This window comes from Trachemys scripta, chromosome 3 (genome assembly GCF_013100865.1).
Source record: "Trachemys scripta elegans isolate TJP31775 chromosome 3, CAS_Tse_1.0, whole genome shotgun sequence".
Lineage (NCBI taxonomy): Eukaryota > Metazoa > Chordata > Testudines > Emydidae > Trachemys > Trachemys scripta.
The window spans coordinates 101578714-101599221 of record NC_048300.1 but is presented as its reverse complement, the minus strand read 5'-3'; the positions used below and the strand labels follow the sequence as shown (position 1 = coordinate 101599221).

At 41.3% G+C, this 20508-nt stretch overlaps 1 protein-coding gene across 7 annotated transcripts in view; it reads right to left on the bottom strand.

The window, feature by feature from the left end:
- The window catches only part of NHSL1 (NHS like 1), a 241808-nt gene extending 221300 nt beyond the window's left edge, over nucleotides 1-20508 (bottom strand). For 3 of the 7 annotated variants that reach the window (XM_034765548.1, XM_034765545.1, XM_034765546.1), the window contains exon 1: nucleotides 19632-20500. In XM_034765548.1, the coding sequence (XP_034621439.1) occupies nucleotides 19632-20001 (370 nt within the window). In that variant the 5' untranslated portion in view covers nucleotides 20002-20500. Of the gene's footprint in view, nucleotides 1-19631 lie in introns of all 7 variants that reach the window. The other 4 variants (XM_034765543.1, XM_034765544.1, XM_034765556.1 and 1 more) reach the window with 3 other exon arrangements.

The following is a 20508-nucleotide window of genomic DNA, read 5'->3' as shown; positions in this document are numbered from 1 at the left end:
CAATGTTGTCTGTTAATGCCAACTGTATTGTAATGGGATTGTGTTAAGGACACCTATCCACTGGCAAGTGGACTGAGCCCACCAAACTCTTTTCACACAGGGTACCAATCTCAATCCAAGGTCTTGAAACTATTTCTATAAAGCAAGTTTTAATGTGAAAAGTATTCATTTAATTCTCCATTAGCGACCTTACAATGTTTATTTTTAGTTATCTCTTGAATTCTGTCCCTGAAAGAAAGATGTGCTATACTATGTTTTCCCTTACTGAAGGTGGCAGGTGGAAGAGAAGTATGTGGCAGCTCATATCCCTCCAGACAGACTTTAAAATAGTAGTAAAGGACAGATCCTGAAAACGTACTACACAAAAGTAATGATATTACCATGTGTAGTCTCAGGGCTGGTCTACACTACCACGGTAAATCAATCTAACTTACGCAACTTCAGTTATGTGAATAATATAACTGAAGTCGATGTGGTTAGATGCACTTACCGTGGTGGCTACACTGAGCTGCGTCAACGGAAGATGCTCTCCCATCGACTTCCCTTACATTTCTCGGAGAGATGGAGTACACAAATCGATGGGAGAGTGCTCTCCCACTGGTTTAGCGCAGTAGTTCTCAAATTTTTGTACTGGTGACCCCTTTCACATAGCAAGCCTCTGAGTGCAACCCCCCTTTTATATATTAAACACCATTATAAATGCTGGAGGCAAAGTGGAGTTTGGAGTGGAGACTGACAACTCGCAACCCCCTCATGTAATACCCTCGCTACCCCCTGAGAGGTCCCAACCCCCAGTCTGAGAACCCCTGATTTAGCGTGTCTTCACCAGACTCGCTAAATCGACATTCACGGCATTGATTGCAGCAGTGCCGATCTACCGTAAGTGTAGACAAGCCCTCATTGTGAGACTGCTCACAGTAGTAAGCACTACATTCAGTAGTCTTTGCAAGATTTGGCCCGAACACTTTAGCTTTTGTTCGTTTTAAGTTTGCTTACTTTTTCTAACTTTTAATTTATTAAAATGAAACATAACACTTCCTACTCCTTCCCTTCACCCGAATGTATCTATTTTAAAAAGGAAGCAAGGGAAATACTATGAAATAGGGATGTACCTCTGACTGCAAGATAAATTTAAAGTGTTAGTGAGCTGCAAAAACTGCATCAACTCAACGGAACTGATTTTTGTCTCACCTGTTAACCTTGTTCCTTTTCTGTTCATCTTCTTCCATTTTCAACAAGCCCATGTGTTTTCTGCCCTTTGCTCTGTTTTCTGGTTGTTGTTTTTTAAATGTGTGGAGAAGGGAAGGGTTAAATGCATAGGAAATGTCACTCCTGTGGTTACCAAAGCCCATGTATCCATGATCCCCATACTTCCTGATGTCAGTGTTCCGGCAGCTGCCTGTAGAATTTGCATGCATGTATTCACGAGTGGAAGAAGAAAAGTAATCACAATGCTCAAAGGAGCAGCTAGCAATTTGTTGCTCCCTGTTCAATACAGTTTCACAAGGCCACTTTTTATTACACATGTTCATTACAGTTACAAGTGCAGTTCGAAAGAACTGGCAGTATGTTAATAAGAACTGATGAAGATAAGAATATGCCGGTCAGAAGTTCAATATTTCACACTCTGGCTTCCTGAACACATCTGTATATATTCATGATACTGCTTCATTCACTAACTACTCCCTCCCCACCCAAAACAAACTCCTCTGTTTGTTTTTATAAAGAAAGAGCCATTCAGTAAAGAAGGATTGAAACTATCCAGGCAGTTTGACTATAAATTTGCCACTGTACATACTTGCAATGCATGTTGAAAAGCTGGGAGAAGTCTTCAAAATGTTTTGTGAAAAACTGTTGTCAAAACTTAGGAAAAAGAATTCAACCAGCTCTATAGATTAATATACCTTGAAATGGCAACGAATTATTTCCCTTAACACTGGATGCATTACTTTTTTTGTGGGGGAGGGGGCTGTTGCTTTAAATGCAGTACATAGTTAACATATCATGAGAGAAATGTGTTGTTTGTATTTAAGATTAGGGAAGCAGGAGGGGTTATGGCAACATTTCCCATGCTATATATACCATAAACATAAGACTAAGCAAAAAACAACCAGCTAATGAGGAAGCTTTCAAAGAAGTAGACAAAAAATAAAAATCTTGCCAAAAAACAAAATGACCCACTCTACTGTAAACACTTGTATGTCTGAAGCAAAAACCAAAGCACTGCCTAAAATGCCAACCTCAGCATTTTTAACTTCTTCAGAAATATTCTTCTCTGTGAGGAGAGAGCTTCCGTCACAATGTAACTGCAGCCTAAACTCTGAGGAAAGTAAAGATGGGGGGAGCGCCCGCAATTCAATATATTACAACCCATCCATCAACCACTCCTATAAAGCTCTTTTGTTCTAAGTTCATGGTTAGAAACCCAAGGTCAAGAGTGATCTTGCAAAATGCAAATCATAAAAATTGATCCAGACTTTCACCCTCTTCCCTTCTTGGGAAACACACAACTCTTCACAAAGAGATATTTTAGCAGGACTACCTACTGCAGTGCCAAATGCATATATAAAGGGACACTATTAACTTAAAAACCATATTGTAAGATGTTACTTTAGTATTTTCTAATAACTTAGATGACTGAAATAAATCTTAAAAATGTAATTCAGTCCCAAACCTATGCTTTTTTTTTTTTTTTTTTTGGCTTTCAGTTTCAACAATGACAGGCAAAGTTAGTTTCATTTGCAGGTTTCTTACTACTGCAATGTTTGGACGGCAAATGCTGCAAGGGAATGTTTGTTGGTTTGAAAACAAATGTTTCCACTGGAATAAAAACAAATGGAAACATTTCTACTGATGTTCAGTTTTAAAAAATCTAAACTTTGGGTCAAATTTGAGTTGTCAGTGCCTTTAAGAAGAAAAAAAAATGTGGTGAATGTAAAGATAAGGCAGACAGATTTGACAGTAAAGTAAATAGAACTTTAAAATATTTCACAAGCCTAAATACTTTCCTCAGCTATGCAACAGAAAAATAACTTGAGTTCATTATATTTAAGGCAGATTTTTCAAGGAACATACAGATGAGATTCCACAGCAAAAATCACCACCAAAGAGGCGTCAAATACCTGAAATTATCACGTCGTTATCCAAGAGCATATTTCCCATAGGTGCTATAGCCCATCTAGGTATGCTGTGCAAAGATACTGTCAGGTATCACAGTAAAGAGAAACTCCATCCTGGAACACAATTAGTTTTCTTCATTTTAGGATGATTTGGTAAGTTACTGTGTGAAACTGCTTTGAATCAACACCTCAAAACTTTATTCCACAAATTTACATATAACATCTTCCAATCCCTTTGAGAACTTTACATACAGTTCCTTACAAACTGCCAGTTTGGCTTTATCAATGTGAAACTGGATGTTTTTGCTGGAGTTTATGAACTTTCCTTGGAAAGACTTAGGCAACAGTTTGCCATCCATGTGTTTAAGCAAGAAGTCATGTTGAATACTGGATACTTTTCCAGTCTACTAAAAATATTTTTAAACATTTTACCTCATTATTATTACCAATCTTTAAATCACAATCTCCATTTAAAGCATAATCATGAAAATGAGATATGAGAAAATGAGTTGGGAAACACTGCCAAAGATTTGTAGGAGGGTGATTATTTAGAAATGTCTAAATTAAATGGAAATCAGGATGCTGGGGGAAGAGAATATTTCACTGGATGGGTGGATATTGTGGAGGAGAGGAGAGGGGTCATGCTTCTTAAGTTTCTGATTGGACCTCACTTGCTTGTTCTCAGTGCGAAGAGAAATAGTTTATATGTCATCCTTCCTTTCTACAAAACTTAAAGTTCCATGGGGGTGGGCAAGAAACTACAGGGGAAAGAGTGTTCTATTATTTTAACCAGAGATCTACTTAGGATTTCTCATCAGAGCTATAGAATTGGTTGTCCCTCTTGCAGGGGACAGTTTTTGTGTTCAACCCATCTCCAACCATCCTCTCCTGAGCATTCAGGCTAGCAGAGACATCTCTGATAGCCACTTCAGGGTTTCCAAGAAGGCTATGTAACACTGCAGTGTCGTGTCTGGAGATACTGGGTCTTTTGATTGAGTCAGCTGAAGCTCTTCCAAAGAAGGGCCTGATACCATGTGACTTCAAGGGAGCAGTTACTTGGCCTTTGGTCCTGACTTGTCAATGATAACATCATCATCAGCCCCTTTCCCTTTAGAGCAAGAGGTAGTGAGGCAACCCAGATATCATATAGAGTTCCTTAATCCCTCTCAATCAGGTTGTTCACCTTGGGTATGGTACAGAGGTGGCAAGGATCTCCTTGAATGATTTTCTAGTGGAGGACAGTAGCCAAGTGTTCATATTTTCATAGATTATAAAGCCAGAAGGGACCATTGCAATCATCTTGTCTGACCTACTGCATAACACAGGCCATAGGACTTTCCCAGATTAATTCCTGTTTGAACTACAGCAGACAGTTTAGCAAAACATCTAATCTTTATTTTAAAATTGCCAGTGATGGAGAATCCATCACAACCCTTGGTAAGTGGCTGCAAGTTAGCTACTCTAACTGTTAAATATTTGTCTAGCTTCTGTCTCCAGCCATCAGATTGTTATAGCTTTGTCTGCTAGATTAGAGTCCTTTATTATCAAAATTTTTGTTCCCCATGTAGGCACTGTATCTTTCTGTTCTATCAGACTTTAATGCCATTGACCACAAGATTCTGTTGACTTGTCTATGGATCCTGGGTGGATGGGGCAGTGCTTGAGTGGTTCCTCTCCTTCTTTTATAAAGGTTCCAACATCTGGTGATTGGTAATTGTTCATTCAACCACAGATTTCCACCAGGCAAGATTGCACAGGGTTCTAGTCAACCAAACTCAGAGGGGGGGAGAGAGAGAGAGAGAGAGTGTGTGTATGAGTTAGTGTGCGTGTCTCACTCCTGGAGGAGATAGCAAGGTTACCTAGACTGTGATGCCATCAGTATATAGAAGGCACACAGCTGTGCCTTTATCATAAAGCCCAGTGTGGTATCTTTGCACTCCAGTGCTTGGCTGAGAGATGGTAGAAGGGGCTTGGACGAGTACAAACTGGCTGAGACTCAGACAAGATGAGCATACTGGATGGTTGAGGAAGCATCTACAAAAAGTACAGCAACCAAACCTATAATTGAGAGGCAGTATCCACTCTTTATCAAGGGACTTTTCAGTTTAAGAGTACTTCTTGAGCACTCTGCTGCTCTTGGTGTAAGGACTATTCCAACTTTTACTCTAGGGAATGATGCTGGGCTACACATATGCTTCCAACATGATTTTAGGATTGAGACTAGTTAATTGACACTTTTTTTTTATTTAACTCAGGGCTTGGCTACACTTGCGAGTTAGAGTGCATTAAAGCAGCCCCAGGTGCCCTAGCTCACTACTCGTCCACACTGACAAGGCACGTAGAGTGCTCTGACTCCAGGGCTAGAGCGCTCCTGCTACTCTACCTCGGTGAGAAGATTAACGCTTGGTGTGCATTGGCTGAAACACCCGGGCATCAGTGTGAACGAGGTGTTGCATTACTACGCTCTGATGAGCCTCCGGAAATGTCCCATAATCCCTTTAAGTCAAGTGGCCACTCTTGTCATTGTTTTGTAATCACTGCAGGAATGTGGATATGCCGTGGCAGCGCTGTGAATTGCCAAGTGTAGCCAAAGCCAGAGAGAGGCGGCCGGGGGGGGGAGGGGAAGGTGTCTGCTGCTGTCTGAACTTACAAGACAGCATGCTGACATGCTCCCAGCCCCCCCCCAAAACCCACTCTCTCTCTCCCCACATACACACAACACACTCCTTGTCACACTCCACCCCACCCCATTTGAAAAGCATGTTGCAGCCACTTGCATGCTGGGATAGCTACCACAATGCACTGCTCTCTGTGGCCATTGCAAGAGCTGCTAATGTGGCCACACCAGTGCGCTTGCAGCTGTCAGTGTGGACAGACTTCAGCACTTTCCCTATTGCGCTCTACACAGGCAGGTTTAACTCAAAGCGCCCTACATCTGCAAGTGTAGCCATGCCCTCAATCATGAATTTTTGCACATATGCCCAGAGCCCACTGCAACTGGGCCTATTAGAAAGACAGAAACTGACATCAGTTCAAATCCTCACTTTCCTACCAGTGGCAGTTAATAGTGAGTGCGAGCAAGGAAACTGTTTTTAATACTTCCAGTCTTAGTTCCCTTAGACTTTACTACACTGGATCCATAAACAAAACAGATCAGACATTTTTCTCTCTCTGACTTGCTACTGGCTGTTGGCTCTCTCAGGCAGCAAAAAAGTTTCAGAAACCAAACAAATTATACCGATAGAATGACCAATAGGGAAAGAACCTGTATTTTATGTGTGGGGAATAAGGGAAGGGAGGAGAAAACCTGCTCCTTTGGGGCAAGTAGGTCATAAAAATATGACACAAAAGAGCTGTCCCTCACATATTGTATTTATGCTTTTCAAAGGGGACTGAACATCACAGGTCAACATTCAGGCCAAACTCAGCTAGGAGTGGGAGCAAGGAGAATAAATATTCCAGATAGCGTCTATCTTCATTACCATCATCCAGACCCCATGCCCCTGCAATGCATGTAGAACAAATGGATGATTTAATGAAAAGCCAGACTAAGACACACTGAAGGTGCTATACAAGTTAAATTCTAACTTTAAGTGTTAACCTTATCCTTAGCCCAGTAGACTGTCCATTACCTTCTCTCTCCTCCTTCAATCCTCTCTCAAACCTGCTTCTTCTAGGAAAGCTTCCTATTCCTATCTGTTCAGCAATTATCTCCCCAAACCATCCTTTACCTGAATTGTCATCCTGTGTTTTGTCTTGTCTGTGTAATATTGCAAGCTCTTTGGGAGCAAAGACAGTGTCTTGGGCTTAGTACATTTCTCTGTACATATACAGTACTAAATAAGTTCTTCATAATGATATAAAAAGACACCAGTGGTCAAAAGCAAGCAAAATTTTTATTCATTGTTCTTTTAGGACAAGCAACCCTAATCTTCAGATTGTCAATTGAAAACTAGACTTAAACCAATATACAAGTAGGTGAATTGCTTTAGTGCCCTTTTGGTGAACATTTGGAGGAGTAGGAGTGCACGCAATGGCTTGTGCTCCTCTGTCATCTATTATGGCTCTGCTTTTAATGCTCTTACACATTAAGGCAAATAGGGGAGATACAAGAACAGCAATAATAAATGCACAGTCTATTTGCATTTGTTTTAACACTGCTAGGACCATGGGAAAACAAATTTGCAGCGCTAATCCTCAACCAGGTCTGGCCAGCACTGATGTAAGATATAGGCAATGTTACACAAGGGTTTTGGTAAGTTCATTAACAGGAGGTACTCCTTCAGTGAAAGTAGAAATTCTGCATAAGCATATACATTGCTGTGTTACAGAAGCATTTATCAAAGGACATTTACTGTCCTGGATCAGATACAGATGTGGCCTGACACACCTGCAGCCTGAAGGGGGCAGAGAGCCCACCCTGACTGTTCCCTGTGGGCTGTACACTGTCAAAACCTGCCTGACAGGCTGTTCGTGTGCTAATTAGTCTGATGCTAATACCTTCAGATGGTAGTTAGGGGTGTTGGTCCTGTGAAGATCTGCTGCTATACCTGTACCTTATCTTTAATCTATGTGTGTATTTTGTACACAACCATTATTCTATTTCCCCACCCTCTCCCTTCTTCTATAGTTAGTATGCAGTCTTGCAACCTGTCTTCCACTACAGGCAGAAGTGTGTGTGTATTTATAATTTGCATGCAAAGGTTAATGGGTAGACACCCCTCTTTTTTAAAACCTAGAATCTAGCAAGACAAAAAATAGACAAGAAATAGGCAGAAGTTTTAAAAAAAAAGCTTTTCAGAAATAACAATACAGTACATTTGACAAGTCTGTGTAATCCCATAATTTTATGAGTGTTACTTTTGTCCCTCCCCTTATTGTTTATAAAACCCACTTATTATTTCTTGTCCTATATTTAAACTGAAAGACAGGGATTATATTTTACTCTGTTTCTACAATGCCTAGAATACACCTGTCTGCAATACACATAACAAATGGTATAAAATACTTTGTAATGATTTATATAAATAATCCAATAAAGTATGTAACAATAGTATCAGTTAACCTAAAACTCATGAGCTTCATGTGTGTTTTTGGTATCAAAAATGCCTGGGCTGTCTGTTGGGAAATATTTTCAGTGTCAAATATATACATTTTTGGGAAGCAAAACATTAAGTCATAACCCAATCACCCTCACAGTAAAGTGGAGGGGAGTCGGAAGAGAGAGGTATTTTACTTTGTGATAAATTCAGACTATATAGAAGAAAGGATACCTCAACATACTCGAACCTTGCTAAAACAACTTTTTGTAGTGCTAACGAGGCCAATTCAATCATGGTGGATGTGGCCCATTGACAGAGCCAGAAGGGTACCCAGAAGTTACCTACTACAGGACAGGCCCAACAAAGAAAGTAACAGAACGCCACTTGCCATCACCTGCAGCCCCCAACTAAAACCTCTATAGCGCATCATCAAGGATCTACAACCTATCCTGAAGGACAATCCCTCACTCTCACAGACCTTGGGAGACAGGCCAGTCCTCGCTTACAGACAGCCACCCAACCTGAAGCAAATACTCACCAGCAGCTACACACCACACAACAAAAACACTAACCCAGGAACCTATCCCTGCAACAAACCCTGTTGCCAACTCTGTCCACATATCTATTCAAGGGACACCATCATAGGACCTAACCACATCAGCCACACCATCAGGGGCTTGTTCACCTGCACATCTACCAATGTGATATATGCCATCATGTGCCAGCAATGCCCCTCTGCCATGTACATTGGCCAAACCGGACAGTCTCTATGCAAAAGAATAAATGGACATAAATATCAAGAATTGTAACATTCAAAAACCAGTAGGAGAGCACTTCAATCACCCTGGACACTCAATAACAGACTTAAAAGTGGCCATTCTTCAACAACAAAAAATTCAAAAACAGACTTCAACGAGAAACTGCAGAACTGGAATTAATTTGCAAACTTGACACCATCAAATTAGGCCTGAATAAAGACTGGGAGTGGCTGGGTCACTACAAAAAATAATTATCCCTTTGTTGATACTCACACCTTCTTGTCAACTGTAGAGACTGGGCCACATCCACCCTAATTGAATTAGCCTCGTTAGCACTGACCTCCCACTTGGTAAGGCAACTCCAATCTTTTTATGTGCTGTATATTTATACCTGTTTACTGTATTTTTCATTCCGTTCATCTGATGAAGTGGTTTATAGCCCACGAAAGCTTATGCCCAAAAAAATTTGTTAGTCTCTAAGGTGCAACAAGGACTCCTCGTTGTTTTTGCTGATACAGACTAACACGGCCACCCCTCTGAAACCTGTCAAACCTTGCTATTTCTAAACCCCTTTTGCATTAAGCACTGAGTGCTACAACTAGTTGAAAAATGCATCCTGTTTTTCATTTTTTTTTTTTTTTTTGCAAAAAGCCTGCCCCATTCTTGTTGAAGAAAAATTCACAATTAAAAGTTTCTCAAGCACCTCTAATGAGCACGTGGTTAATTGTACATTTTAAGGTTTATTTCTTAATATTTCCATTTGCGAAACATCAGTTTTATCAACCTCCACTTAGATTTTCAAAGTGTTAAAATATATTCAGCTATTCAGTATCATCTGTGTAAATTAGGAAGAGAAGGGCTGCAGAGTTGATTTAGGTCCTTTTCTTCCACCATACAACAGGAACAAAAGGTGTAACTAGGAGGTAGCCTACTGAGCAGTCTTCTCAAGTCCTGCTGGGCTTCCTCTAAACAGAGTGCATCTGTTGCCGGAAGGCAACCCTAGCCAAAGCGGAAAACATGAGACAGATGTCAGATTGCTGTTAGGTGGCAAGGCTTGCTTTCTTATTTAAACAAACCAACAAGAAAGCTCATCAGTACAATGTAACCAGGCTCGGAATGATTAAATTTAAATCAGCAAATGGAAGTAATAATTCTTTCTTCACTCAAACACTGATACAAAAATGCTACCATGGCTTAAGTTTAGATTAAGAAAGGGAAAGAGTTAAAAACCATGATATGTTGTTATTTGAAAGCATCTGGTGAACTGTCTTGCTTTCATTTTCTATCTAGCAATCAAAATAGAAGAAATATTTCTGAATATATTTGGAATCTCAACTTCTACTCTGAATTAAGTTGGTAGCTAGAATTTTTTATTTACTGCTTGAACAAAAATGTAATAGTCTAATTTTCAAGCATTCTGAGCAACCACATGCTTTAGCGAGAGTCCTTGGTACTCAGAAATTCTGAAAATCAGGACATAACTGATTAACTTTTTTTTTTTTAATTGGCGACAAACATATTTATATTATCTATCAATACAAGTAAATAAATAAATTAATTAATAAACCTTCCAAGCCTAAATATAACCTACTGTAAACTGAAAAAGACAGGCAAAAGAGTTCCATTAAAATATATTCATTAACAAATCTACCAGTTGTCAAGATGTTAGCCTTCAATTTAAAATCCCGTGGACTTGCTACTGAAGTATATAATGTCATTTACTTTGAAATTAAGAAACTAAGCCTACTAGAACTATAAAATATAATTTAGTTAAGAAGCTGAGGGAACCCTAGGCCACAGAGGAAAAGTGAAATGCATTCTATTGTATTTTTCACTTCAATTAAGTTTCTTTCTGTTATATCATTGTGGTTTAATTTAAATGGAGTTGTCCTTGATTCACACCAATACAACTGAGCAAAATATGGCTTGTGTTTAAAATACGAAAAAAATAAGATTTCTCCCACAAAAAATATAAAGTTATTCTGCAGGAGGTTTTGATGCATTTCCATAAGCTACATTAGATATAGCTTCAATTTTGTTCCTGCATGCAGATACACTTTATAATTAGAGTAATGTGCTGGTTGCCAGCTCTTGGATCAGTTGGAAAGCAAGGGGAGGAAACCCCAACAGGTTAATAGAGTAGCGTGTGTTCATTATTAGCAGGCCTTTGCAAGCCCTGCACTATTGGAGAGTCTTCTAAGAACTGACACTTACTTTAGGGAATGCTGACTCAGACAACCCATCAGACTGATTCACAGGCACAGGTGCATGTTTGGAATATGCATGACATCCTTCCATTTTTGTAAATGCTCGTGAAAGGTGCCAGATGGATAGCCCTGGAGACTGAAGTTTCCCATTTATCCAGAGAACAGGGTCAGCACAGGCAGTAGTAATCTTGCCAAAATGCCACAACCCTGATCTGGAAGGCCACTTAGAAATGCGAGGATGGTATGGGCTCATTCACCTATAGATCTTTCTGCTGAGGCTGCTAACAAAATTGCCAATTGTGTGGTGTTTTTTTGTGATGTGCAGACTTGCCCAATGGAAGTTGGACAGATCAATAAGCTTACTTTGCACAACAGGTTATAGAGTTTTTAATTTGAAATATTCAAAAAAGAGTGGTTCAGTTACTAACCCATAATCTTAAATCTTCATATTCTAACTAACCAAAATTCTTATGAAATAACAAAATCTCAAATTAAATCAGTTTTGGTGCTTGGCTAGAATGAGTATCAAAGAAAAGTAGCACCACCACCCACAATTTGGCCTAATGTAACAAAAAAATACAACTCTCAGCTGACCCAAGGAGGGGGATGGGGGGGAGGAAGCTTGGAATTACAATAACCCCTCCCTCTCAAGTAAGACTACACTATATAATGTACAAACATCTTACAAAGTCCACCCATACTAGCCTATGTTTGACCCGCACGTACATAGGCGTTTTCTGCAATCGCACAAGTGGTAAATTACTGACAATAGCCAATCAGTAAGGTTCATACCCAGCCTACACCCATGAATAATACTATAATTACCAGGTTGGTTTGATCTTTTCAACAAAATTCAGGATACGCTTTGATCACGTCTTGCTTATAGCTACTCCAGAACTAGAAAAGAAACTGGGACCTTAATGCATAATCACTGTGATTTTCAACACATTTTTCCAAGTCTCACGTTATTTCTCAACCCCTCCCTCTTGTACTGCACCTAAAGGGGTAGTCTAGTCAGGTTAGCGAATAAAAGGAAATTCAGCAAGTCAAGCAAAAAATTATTTTTTTCCTTGTGTCTCTGGAAGGTAATATTACCACAGAGGGATGTGCATTGGTTTCAAATATATTAAATAAAAAAATACATCCAGTGTTTGGTTTCACATTGTCATTGCACATTTAATTATGCTATGTTATTTGTTCTAGGTAACACTGAGTGTATTTACATATTCAAATAAATGGCAGCAGATACCAGAGGGAAGGGAAGTTTCCCCTTTCTTCTTGCAAACAAATTAATGAAACACAGAAATTGCCCTGCTGACCGAGGTCCATCAAGTCTAGTATCCTGTCTCCAACAGTGGCCAATGCCTAATACTTCAGAGAAAGATATAAGAATACCACAGTAGGCAGATGTGGGATAGCCTTGCCCCCATATAGGTCTCATTCTAAACACTAATGGTTAGAAATTGGTTTACACCTTGAAATCTGAGGTTTTTAGCAATTTCTGTGGCTTTCATTCTGTCTCCCCCCTAATGCCCCCCCCCGCAATAATTTTCCTGCAAGAACCTCACATTAGCTGTTCAGAAGAGAAGACCACAAGACTAAGATTACTAGCCCTCCCTCAACCAAACTGAGACTGGAACAACACTAACAGGAAAAGCCATTTTGATGGCACTATTATTGCATCTTATAATATCTGAATATTTGGGATGCAGCAGTAGGGTGGCTTCTTTAAAAAAAACTAGATATTTTGTAGTTTAATGCATTAACCATGTATCCTTAAAATGAGACTACCTCTTTTTTCCACAAAGGTGTTTCTAGAATGTTCAGTCAACCAGAGGATCTAAGGCAGTTAATTTATAGGTGCCATATAATAGATCTCTAAGAAATGTACAAAGCAGCTCCAGATTTGAGCCAAAGAGTGTCCAGTTTTCAAAACAGGGAGCCAAATCCTCATCAAATTGAATTCACCTGGAGTTCTGCCATTCAGTATGCCGATGGGAAATCCTATTCTAACTCAAGCTTTCTTTCTGCTCGGTTCAAATGAAATCTCCTCAGGGTCAGGTTGAATTTCCACAGATAATTAGTCTTGAAAAAAATAAATACGACAATGGTTAAACTGCTCCTAAGCAGCATTCTCCATAATTAAGAATGGGGTAAAAAACTCTTTACATTCCAAATTAACTCTCTATTTGTAGGGGAGTTTTGTTATAAATTATTTAACATCTGAACTTTGCTCCTGGACCTTCAGGTTTCTCTTCTGTGAGCCCAGGAGGACTGTATGCTAGACTGTAGTCACAGCAGTCAGACTAGCATCTGTGGAAGCAGTATAGTACCCGAATGTGGTCCAAAAACACCATTAGAATGAAGTTTTTGATCCAGAGGGGAAGCCCCTCCTCAGTCAAGATTTCTGAACTGCACACTGCCCTCTGTTCAAACAGTGTTTATTACTAGGTGGCAGATATTTTATACAATCCTTCATTATACAAGAAGCTACTGTCAGACCAATAAATCAGTCAGTCAGTCCATCATCCTTAGCCCACTGCTGATGCTGTCCTGAACAATGTTCACTTTGGTAGTTGGGGGCAGAGAACAGGTTTCCCTACGAATAAGCTGAATAAAGCTTCCTGTTCAGCTAAAGCAGGAAATGTGCTCCAGCACTGCCTTGTTCACAAAGAGTGGGAAATACTTACTAAACAAAATAGCAGGAGATGAAACCTAAACTCAACTGTGCTAATGAGTCTACAGTTCCCTTGTATCAGAAAAACAGAAAGCCAGACTTCTGCAAGGACTCTCTGTCTACCTCAGTTTACCTCTCTCTGATATTAGCAAGTTCATGTTTGTTTTTAAGTGTGTGCGTATTATATATATACTTCTGTATGAACAATTTAGAAAGTATAAAATGATGCATTTCCTACATATTGTGCTATATCTTCAGGACTGATAGAGTTATGGATACAGGCCATGTCTACACTACAGGCGCTGCAGCAAAATAGCTATGGTGCTATAGCTATGCCATTGTAGTGTCATAGCATAGACGCTGCCCAAGGTCAGAAGGGATTTCACCTCCCAAAGTGGTGGTAGCCAGGTTGATGGGAGCATTCTTCTATCCACCTAGAATCAGGGGTGACAATTTTTCACACTCCTGAGCACCATAGCTATGTTGACAACTTAAGTGTAGACCAGGCCCTAGAAAACACCAGTAGTTAAGTCCCCAAACACACCACAGGAGTCAGTTTCTTCTGCAGCAGCACAACGTGTAAAAAACAAATCCCACCCTAGTATGGGAGACATCTGACCCAGAAAATTTCACAAGGTTCATTTCATAGTATTTCCTTCCTAATATCGCCTTGAAGAAGCAGAAAGGGCCACGGAAGAGGCAAGAGTTGTGACCTCCCAGGCCTGTGAACAGTGTGATCCACAGAGAAGGAAAGAATCATAGAATATCAGGGTTGGAAGGGACCTCAGGAGGTCATCTAGTCCAACCCCCAAAAGCAGTGTTAATATTTGCATAGATATCGAATATCTACTCCCAGCCCCTACAACAAATACATGACCTGTCGGATCTCCAGAACAGGCTGATCAATGCTATGTAGCCAGGCTTATGTCCTAGTTTGTGTGCTCCTCAGCCAAAAGCCACCTGATCAGAGGAGTTTTCTGATCAAAGTGGAAGCAGGACGGCCTGATGTCGAGAACTTCCTCTCATTGTTCCATCAATTGGGTACGCAGAATGAAAGATAGTAAAATGAACATGTAACTACCTTGTCTTCACTCTATTAAATCCTGGAGAGCGTCTTCAGACTAATTTTCTAAATGCAAAAGCTTATAATGCAGATTGTATGTACAAAATAATTAGAAGATTTATTCTATAAAACACTTGTAAGTCATACTTGTAACTAAATAGAATTGAAGCATCTAAACAGTCAAATTAGATTAAGCAATCTATCTGGTAAAATCCAGGAATTCACATTGGATGGATGCTTTAGGATTAAATTTTAAATGAGGGTTAATTGAGTCTGTAAATTTGCAGGAAAAAGCATGCTTTTAATCTGCATAAACACTCTTCTGTTTACATCACCATATTTACATATAGGATGAGACCCGGAGTGCTTCCTGAAAGGTGCTGAGTGCCCTTGACTCCCCTAAAAAGCAATGACATTTGAGGGTGCGTAGCACCTCACCTTATCAGGCCCCAAATGAGTAAAGAAAAGGATGCAATTCACTCAAGAGCCACTACTGTCATCTCATTAGTATTTGTCATTTTATGAGCAGCGGACAATCATTCCTAGTAGGCTCACACTTGCATTCACTCCCAGTCCCCATCTTAGCTGTGAAGTTTAAAATCTGAAATTTTCCCTTTTTTCACTGAAGTTTGCACAATGCCTTGAAGATGAAAAGCTATATATAAGTGCTACTGTTGTTGTTATTATAACTAGTGTGTTTTACAAAGGCATACAACAATGAGGAAATTACATAAGCTTAATGAAAACCTGGGGGAGGAGGGGAAGAGGCTCTGCATGCTGCTCTTGCCCACAGGCACCACCACCCCGGGCCAATGGGAGTGTGGAGCCGGTGCTCAGGGTAGGGACAGCACGTGGAGCCCCGTGGCCCCCACGCCTAGGAGCTGGACCTGCTGGCCGCTTCCGGGGCGCAGCGCGGTACCAGGACAGGTAGGGAGTAGCCTGCCTTAGACCTGCAGCACCGCCGCCCGGATTTTTAATGGCCCAGTTATCAGTGCTGACCGGAGCTGCCAGGATCTCTTTTTGACCAGGCATTCCAGTTGAAAACAGGACACCTGGCCACCCTAGACACGTGTATTCTTTACTGGTTTGAAAAGTCTAAACATCCTTCTGCATCCAGGGCACTCAGTGAATGTATTTTAATTAACACATTCTTTAAGCAGAACAGATTTTCTCCAAAATGAGCATTAGGGAGACCAAAGGTAGATAACTAAAAAGAACTAGCTGACAGTTTAAAACAAATTTTAAATTACTAATGCTATTAACACACAAAAGTACAGGATGTCATAGCAGCATTAAGGAACATATGGGCCTTACACTCAGTTATGTAGTCAGACAAACAAGCATACTGCATGGCGGTTTAGAGAATGACGAACTACCAAGATTCGAAGACAAAAGGGTTTGTTGTGGTTATGTTGCCTCCACTCCTGCCCCACCCTTGTGTGCACATATTGTTCTAAAATAAACTATAACCCATATTTAAAAACAAAAAAACAAACCTTAATATTCCTAAACAGAGTGAAAGCAGTTCCCTACATTCTGGGACCAGTCAGGAATGAGTAGTTTAGAGCAACCACTACCTTCTGGCTGCTTGACGAATACTGGCAAACTTTAAGGGAGTCCCATCCCTCTCTCTAGGCTGAAGGAATGCAAGTCATGATGATGATGGGATCCTCAATCCAAGGAGGGATTCTCTGGGCTCTAACAGGTACAAAGAAACTTTTGAAAGCTCCATAACACAAAAGTTAAACCAAAATACTTAACCACCAACTGCAATATTATTAATTAAAAGTCAATGCTTTTCAGCAATTTGTGCACCAAAACAACTATTGTTATTCATAACATTACTTTCCTTCTGCAAGCAATAAGGATCTGACAACTGAAAACAATGTTAATTGATTTACTCTCCTCTGTTCCTTCCCTTCAGCTAATAGTTTCTTATGTGAAGCTTTTATTGTGTAGGTATGTTATTCTGAAAAGCAAATATTTGTGACACTGGTATACAAAACAAAACCAAACATAATTAAACTACTCTCTTTGTTTTGCAGATATTTCCTTCAATGCCAGCACCACAGGGTTAAACTTGCAGACAAGCCTTGACAGCTTCCATTATAGATGAGTTCATGATGTTAACTACTGTTGATCACCCCACTAAATCTCATTTTCAAGAATACAAGCAGAAGAAAGCATCTCACAAGAGAATTAACAGGTAACATTAAACTGCATATTAAAATGGTTAGTCTGAACAGCAGCCATAAAAAGTTGTTAGTTACCCAAAATAATCCACAGAAAAGTTGATTCACAAAAGTCTTTTCTAAAATATTTTTTAAATATAAACATAACTCACTATTAATTAAATACAGCTCAATAAACTACATAACTTTATTAATTAAATGAGGCTTTGTAAATTATGGAGGCATAAAGAAAAAGCAATGCAATTTGTCTACACTGGAGAGGCATCTCTAAAAGCATGAGGAAGGCAGAATAGAAGAAATATGTATAGTTCTGGAAACTTAAATACACAAAGACATTAAAAGAAAATTTAAATGTAATTGTCAAATTAAAAGGGAATTCAAAGAAAAAAATGAAAAATAATTCTTGAGTACTGTACTTTTCACGTGGTGTAAGAAGTGAGGTTAGTTGGGATTACTCCATCTTTGGCCTACATTTTGGAGTGCCAGAACACGTGCCAATAGGGTGACTGACCAGACAGCAAGTGTCAAAAATCAGGACACTTTTTTTCAGGGGGTATAGTCGCTATACAACACAAAGCCCCTAATGTTGAGATGCCTGGTCACCCTACAGGCCAAGAAACTACATCTATCAGGTGAGGCTTTGATGTACCCTTTTCTCTGTGTCAGTTGAAAAATGTAGTGATTATAGGAGTTTTCTGAGATATACAGAATCGTCTTCTTTCCACCAAATTGTGTGTGCATGCTTGGGAAAGCGAAGGTAATATCTGAAAGCAGATCTTCCACTCTTTTGTACTTAATGTAGTCTATACAAACTAAAATGTAATTCCCTTGGTACTTGTTTAGACAACTTTTAGGTCCCTTCTCACAATGAATTGATTTGGTGACTAACAAAGATGGACCTAAACCAAAATCCAAATATGAGGGATTCAAAATCCAAGGCCAAATCTAAGTTTTGCAGCTTGAGCTCTATATTGAGTTATAAATTCAAATTTGTGATTAGTCTGCATATAAGAGAGTATCATATAAATGAAAGTCAAGTCAGAAGAACCATGGAACAGAGAAAAAGAATTAACAAAATGATTGGAAGAACTGAAGTATATACAAATTTTAAAATGTTAACTGAAGTATGCACAAGCAATCTGATGAATGGCTATGACTGAACTGGTTAAAAAAACAGCATAAACCAGACCAAAAAAAAAAAAAAGTCTCATAGTTACTGTGCCATATTATAGCTGAAAACTAGTAGTGTTTAAAGTACTGACAAACAAACAAGTCCCTCACCCTGTACAGTCAGTTTACTGTCCTTTATCCTATAGCCTTGCTTTTCACTGAATCAGATCTGTGACAGGCAGAAAGACTGGAAAAAACCCTCCATGCTGAAAACTTCACTACCCTCAGCCAGCAGGAAATTCCAACTGCTCCATGCACAGGAGCCAAAAAGAGAACTACTGGAACGAAATGTGGAGCTTAGTGTGAAAACCGTGTCGTGATCCCTCTGAACTTCAGCTCAGAGACAGAGGGGAGATGATTATGTGAAGCAAGCTTGGCTAGAGTTTTGTATTTCAGTGAGAGTGGATGGCCAGGTTGGGGAATGTTTATTGGGCTCCAAATTATTAGAAATAAAGAGCATTCAACATGGTTTTTTTTTAAAAAAAAACATGAAATAATAATCCCCTCAGGATGTTGAGGGGAGGAGGCAGGCAGGCACTGAGGACAGATCTACAAGGGAAAATGCAACACATGAATGTCGCTTCCCTAATATGTTTTCTAATGTGATGCATTTTCCAATGTGTATATAGGTTTGTCGAGTTTCATATCATGTTAATACCAGTTAGACAGGACAAGCTGCCTTTTCAAATGTTTTCAGCTGGTCATAGCTAACAGCTAAACCACAACCATTTAACACGTTTTTAAACAACTGGCTTTAGCCACACCACGTTAACATGTTAGTTAACATACTCTTCCCAGCGCAAACAAGGCCTAAAACCCTAACCCTGCAAACTGCTCCATGCTAAATTTATGGGGCTCCCTGCGGCGCAGGGGCCCGCCCATTTCGAGTAGCTTTCATGCTGCGAGCCGGCCTGATTAACAGCCTCAAAACAAACCATCAGCTCAGTCCTACGGATTCCCCGGCCCCGCCTAAGAGTTTGGCCATCCTGGCATCGATCAGACACGCAGAGGTGGTGCGCGGGCTGGTACATTTCCCTGGCAGTTTTGCAAGGGCGGGACAGATTCCCCAGTGGAGGGGCCAGGCTCGGGAGAGCCACCAGTTTCGATGTGTCCCTTTCCCCCAGTTAACCCTGCAAAGGTGGGCAGGAGCCGAGCGTCTGTCCCCTTAAAGCCGGCCGGGTTCTTCCCTCACTCAGTCTGAGCTGGGCGGACTAACTACGGGCACGGGAAAGACCTTAACCCGCCCTGTTCACGCACAGGTCTGCATCCCCCCGGTTCTTACTGCAAATACAGCTCGCTGGGCTCGGGCCGGCCAGCTCCAGCCGGGGACGGGCCGGGTGGCGAGCCCGGCCCCCGCAGCGAGCCACCCCAAAGCGGGCGCGAAGAAGTTGGCAGCAACTCACGGATTTTAACTCGGCGGTGGTCGAGGCGGGCGCTCAGAGCGCGCAGGGAGCCCAGGCGGCGCTGGAGCCGGGCGCTGCGTCGACACAGGGAGTCCGCTTGGCTCTGGATCTCGCCGAAGATGTCGCTGGCGCAGCGGGAGAGGTCGGAGAGCTGCCAGAGCAGGGAGACCAGCGAGTGCGAGCTGACCTGCTCCAGCGAGCCGAACAGCAGCAGCCCCGCGCCGCGCCGGCGCCCGCCGCTCCCAGCCCCGCCGGCCGCCTGCGCTCGCTCTTTGTCCCCCGCTTTGGCTGGTCCCAGCAGAGCATCTCCTCCGGCATCTTCCAACCTGCACAGCTTCAGGGGCTCCACCGTCCTCAGCGGGAAAGGCATCTCCGGGGGTTACACTTCCCGGGAGCAAGAAATCCTCATTCAAAAACAAGAGCCACAAGAGTTCAGAGGGAAAACCGACAATCCACAAACTTTTCCCCACCCTCAACTCCGCAAAGAGATTACGGGGGGAAGAGACTTCACGCTGCACCCCGGGAGAAGCCCTGAAAGGAGCTCACGTGCGGGAGGTGCAGAGAGAAGTCCTGCTGGCCATGGGGCAGCAGGAGGCACATTGCACTCAGGGAGACAGAGGGGAAAGAAGCTGGCTCAGTGGGAGGGGGAGGAGGAGAAGTGGTGAAGTTGTTTGCAGCGAGGAGACAGGAAAACAGCCGGAGTTTCTCCCCCCAAAGTGGAGCTGGGGAGGAGGAAGCGGGGGGTGGGGGGTTAGAGTGCCCTGGCTACAGCCACAAAGAAGGGAAACCAGGAAAAGAAAAGCGGAGGAGAGAAAGGGAAATAAAAAGCCCAACGCAGCCACCTGGGGCTCCCTGAGCTGCTACACTCACTCCTCTG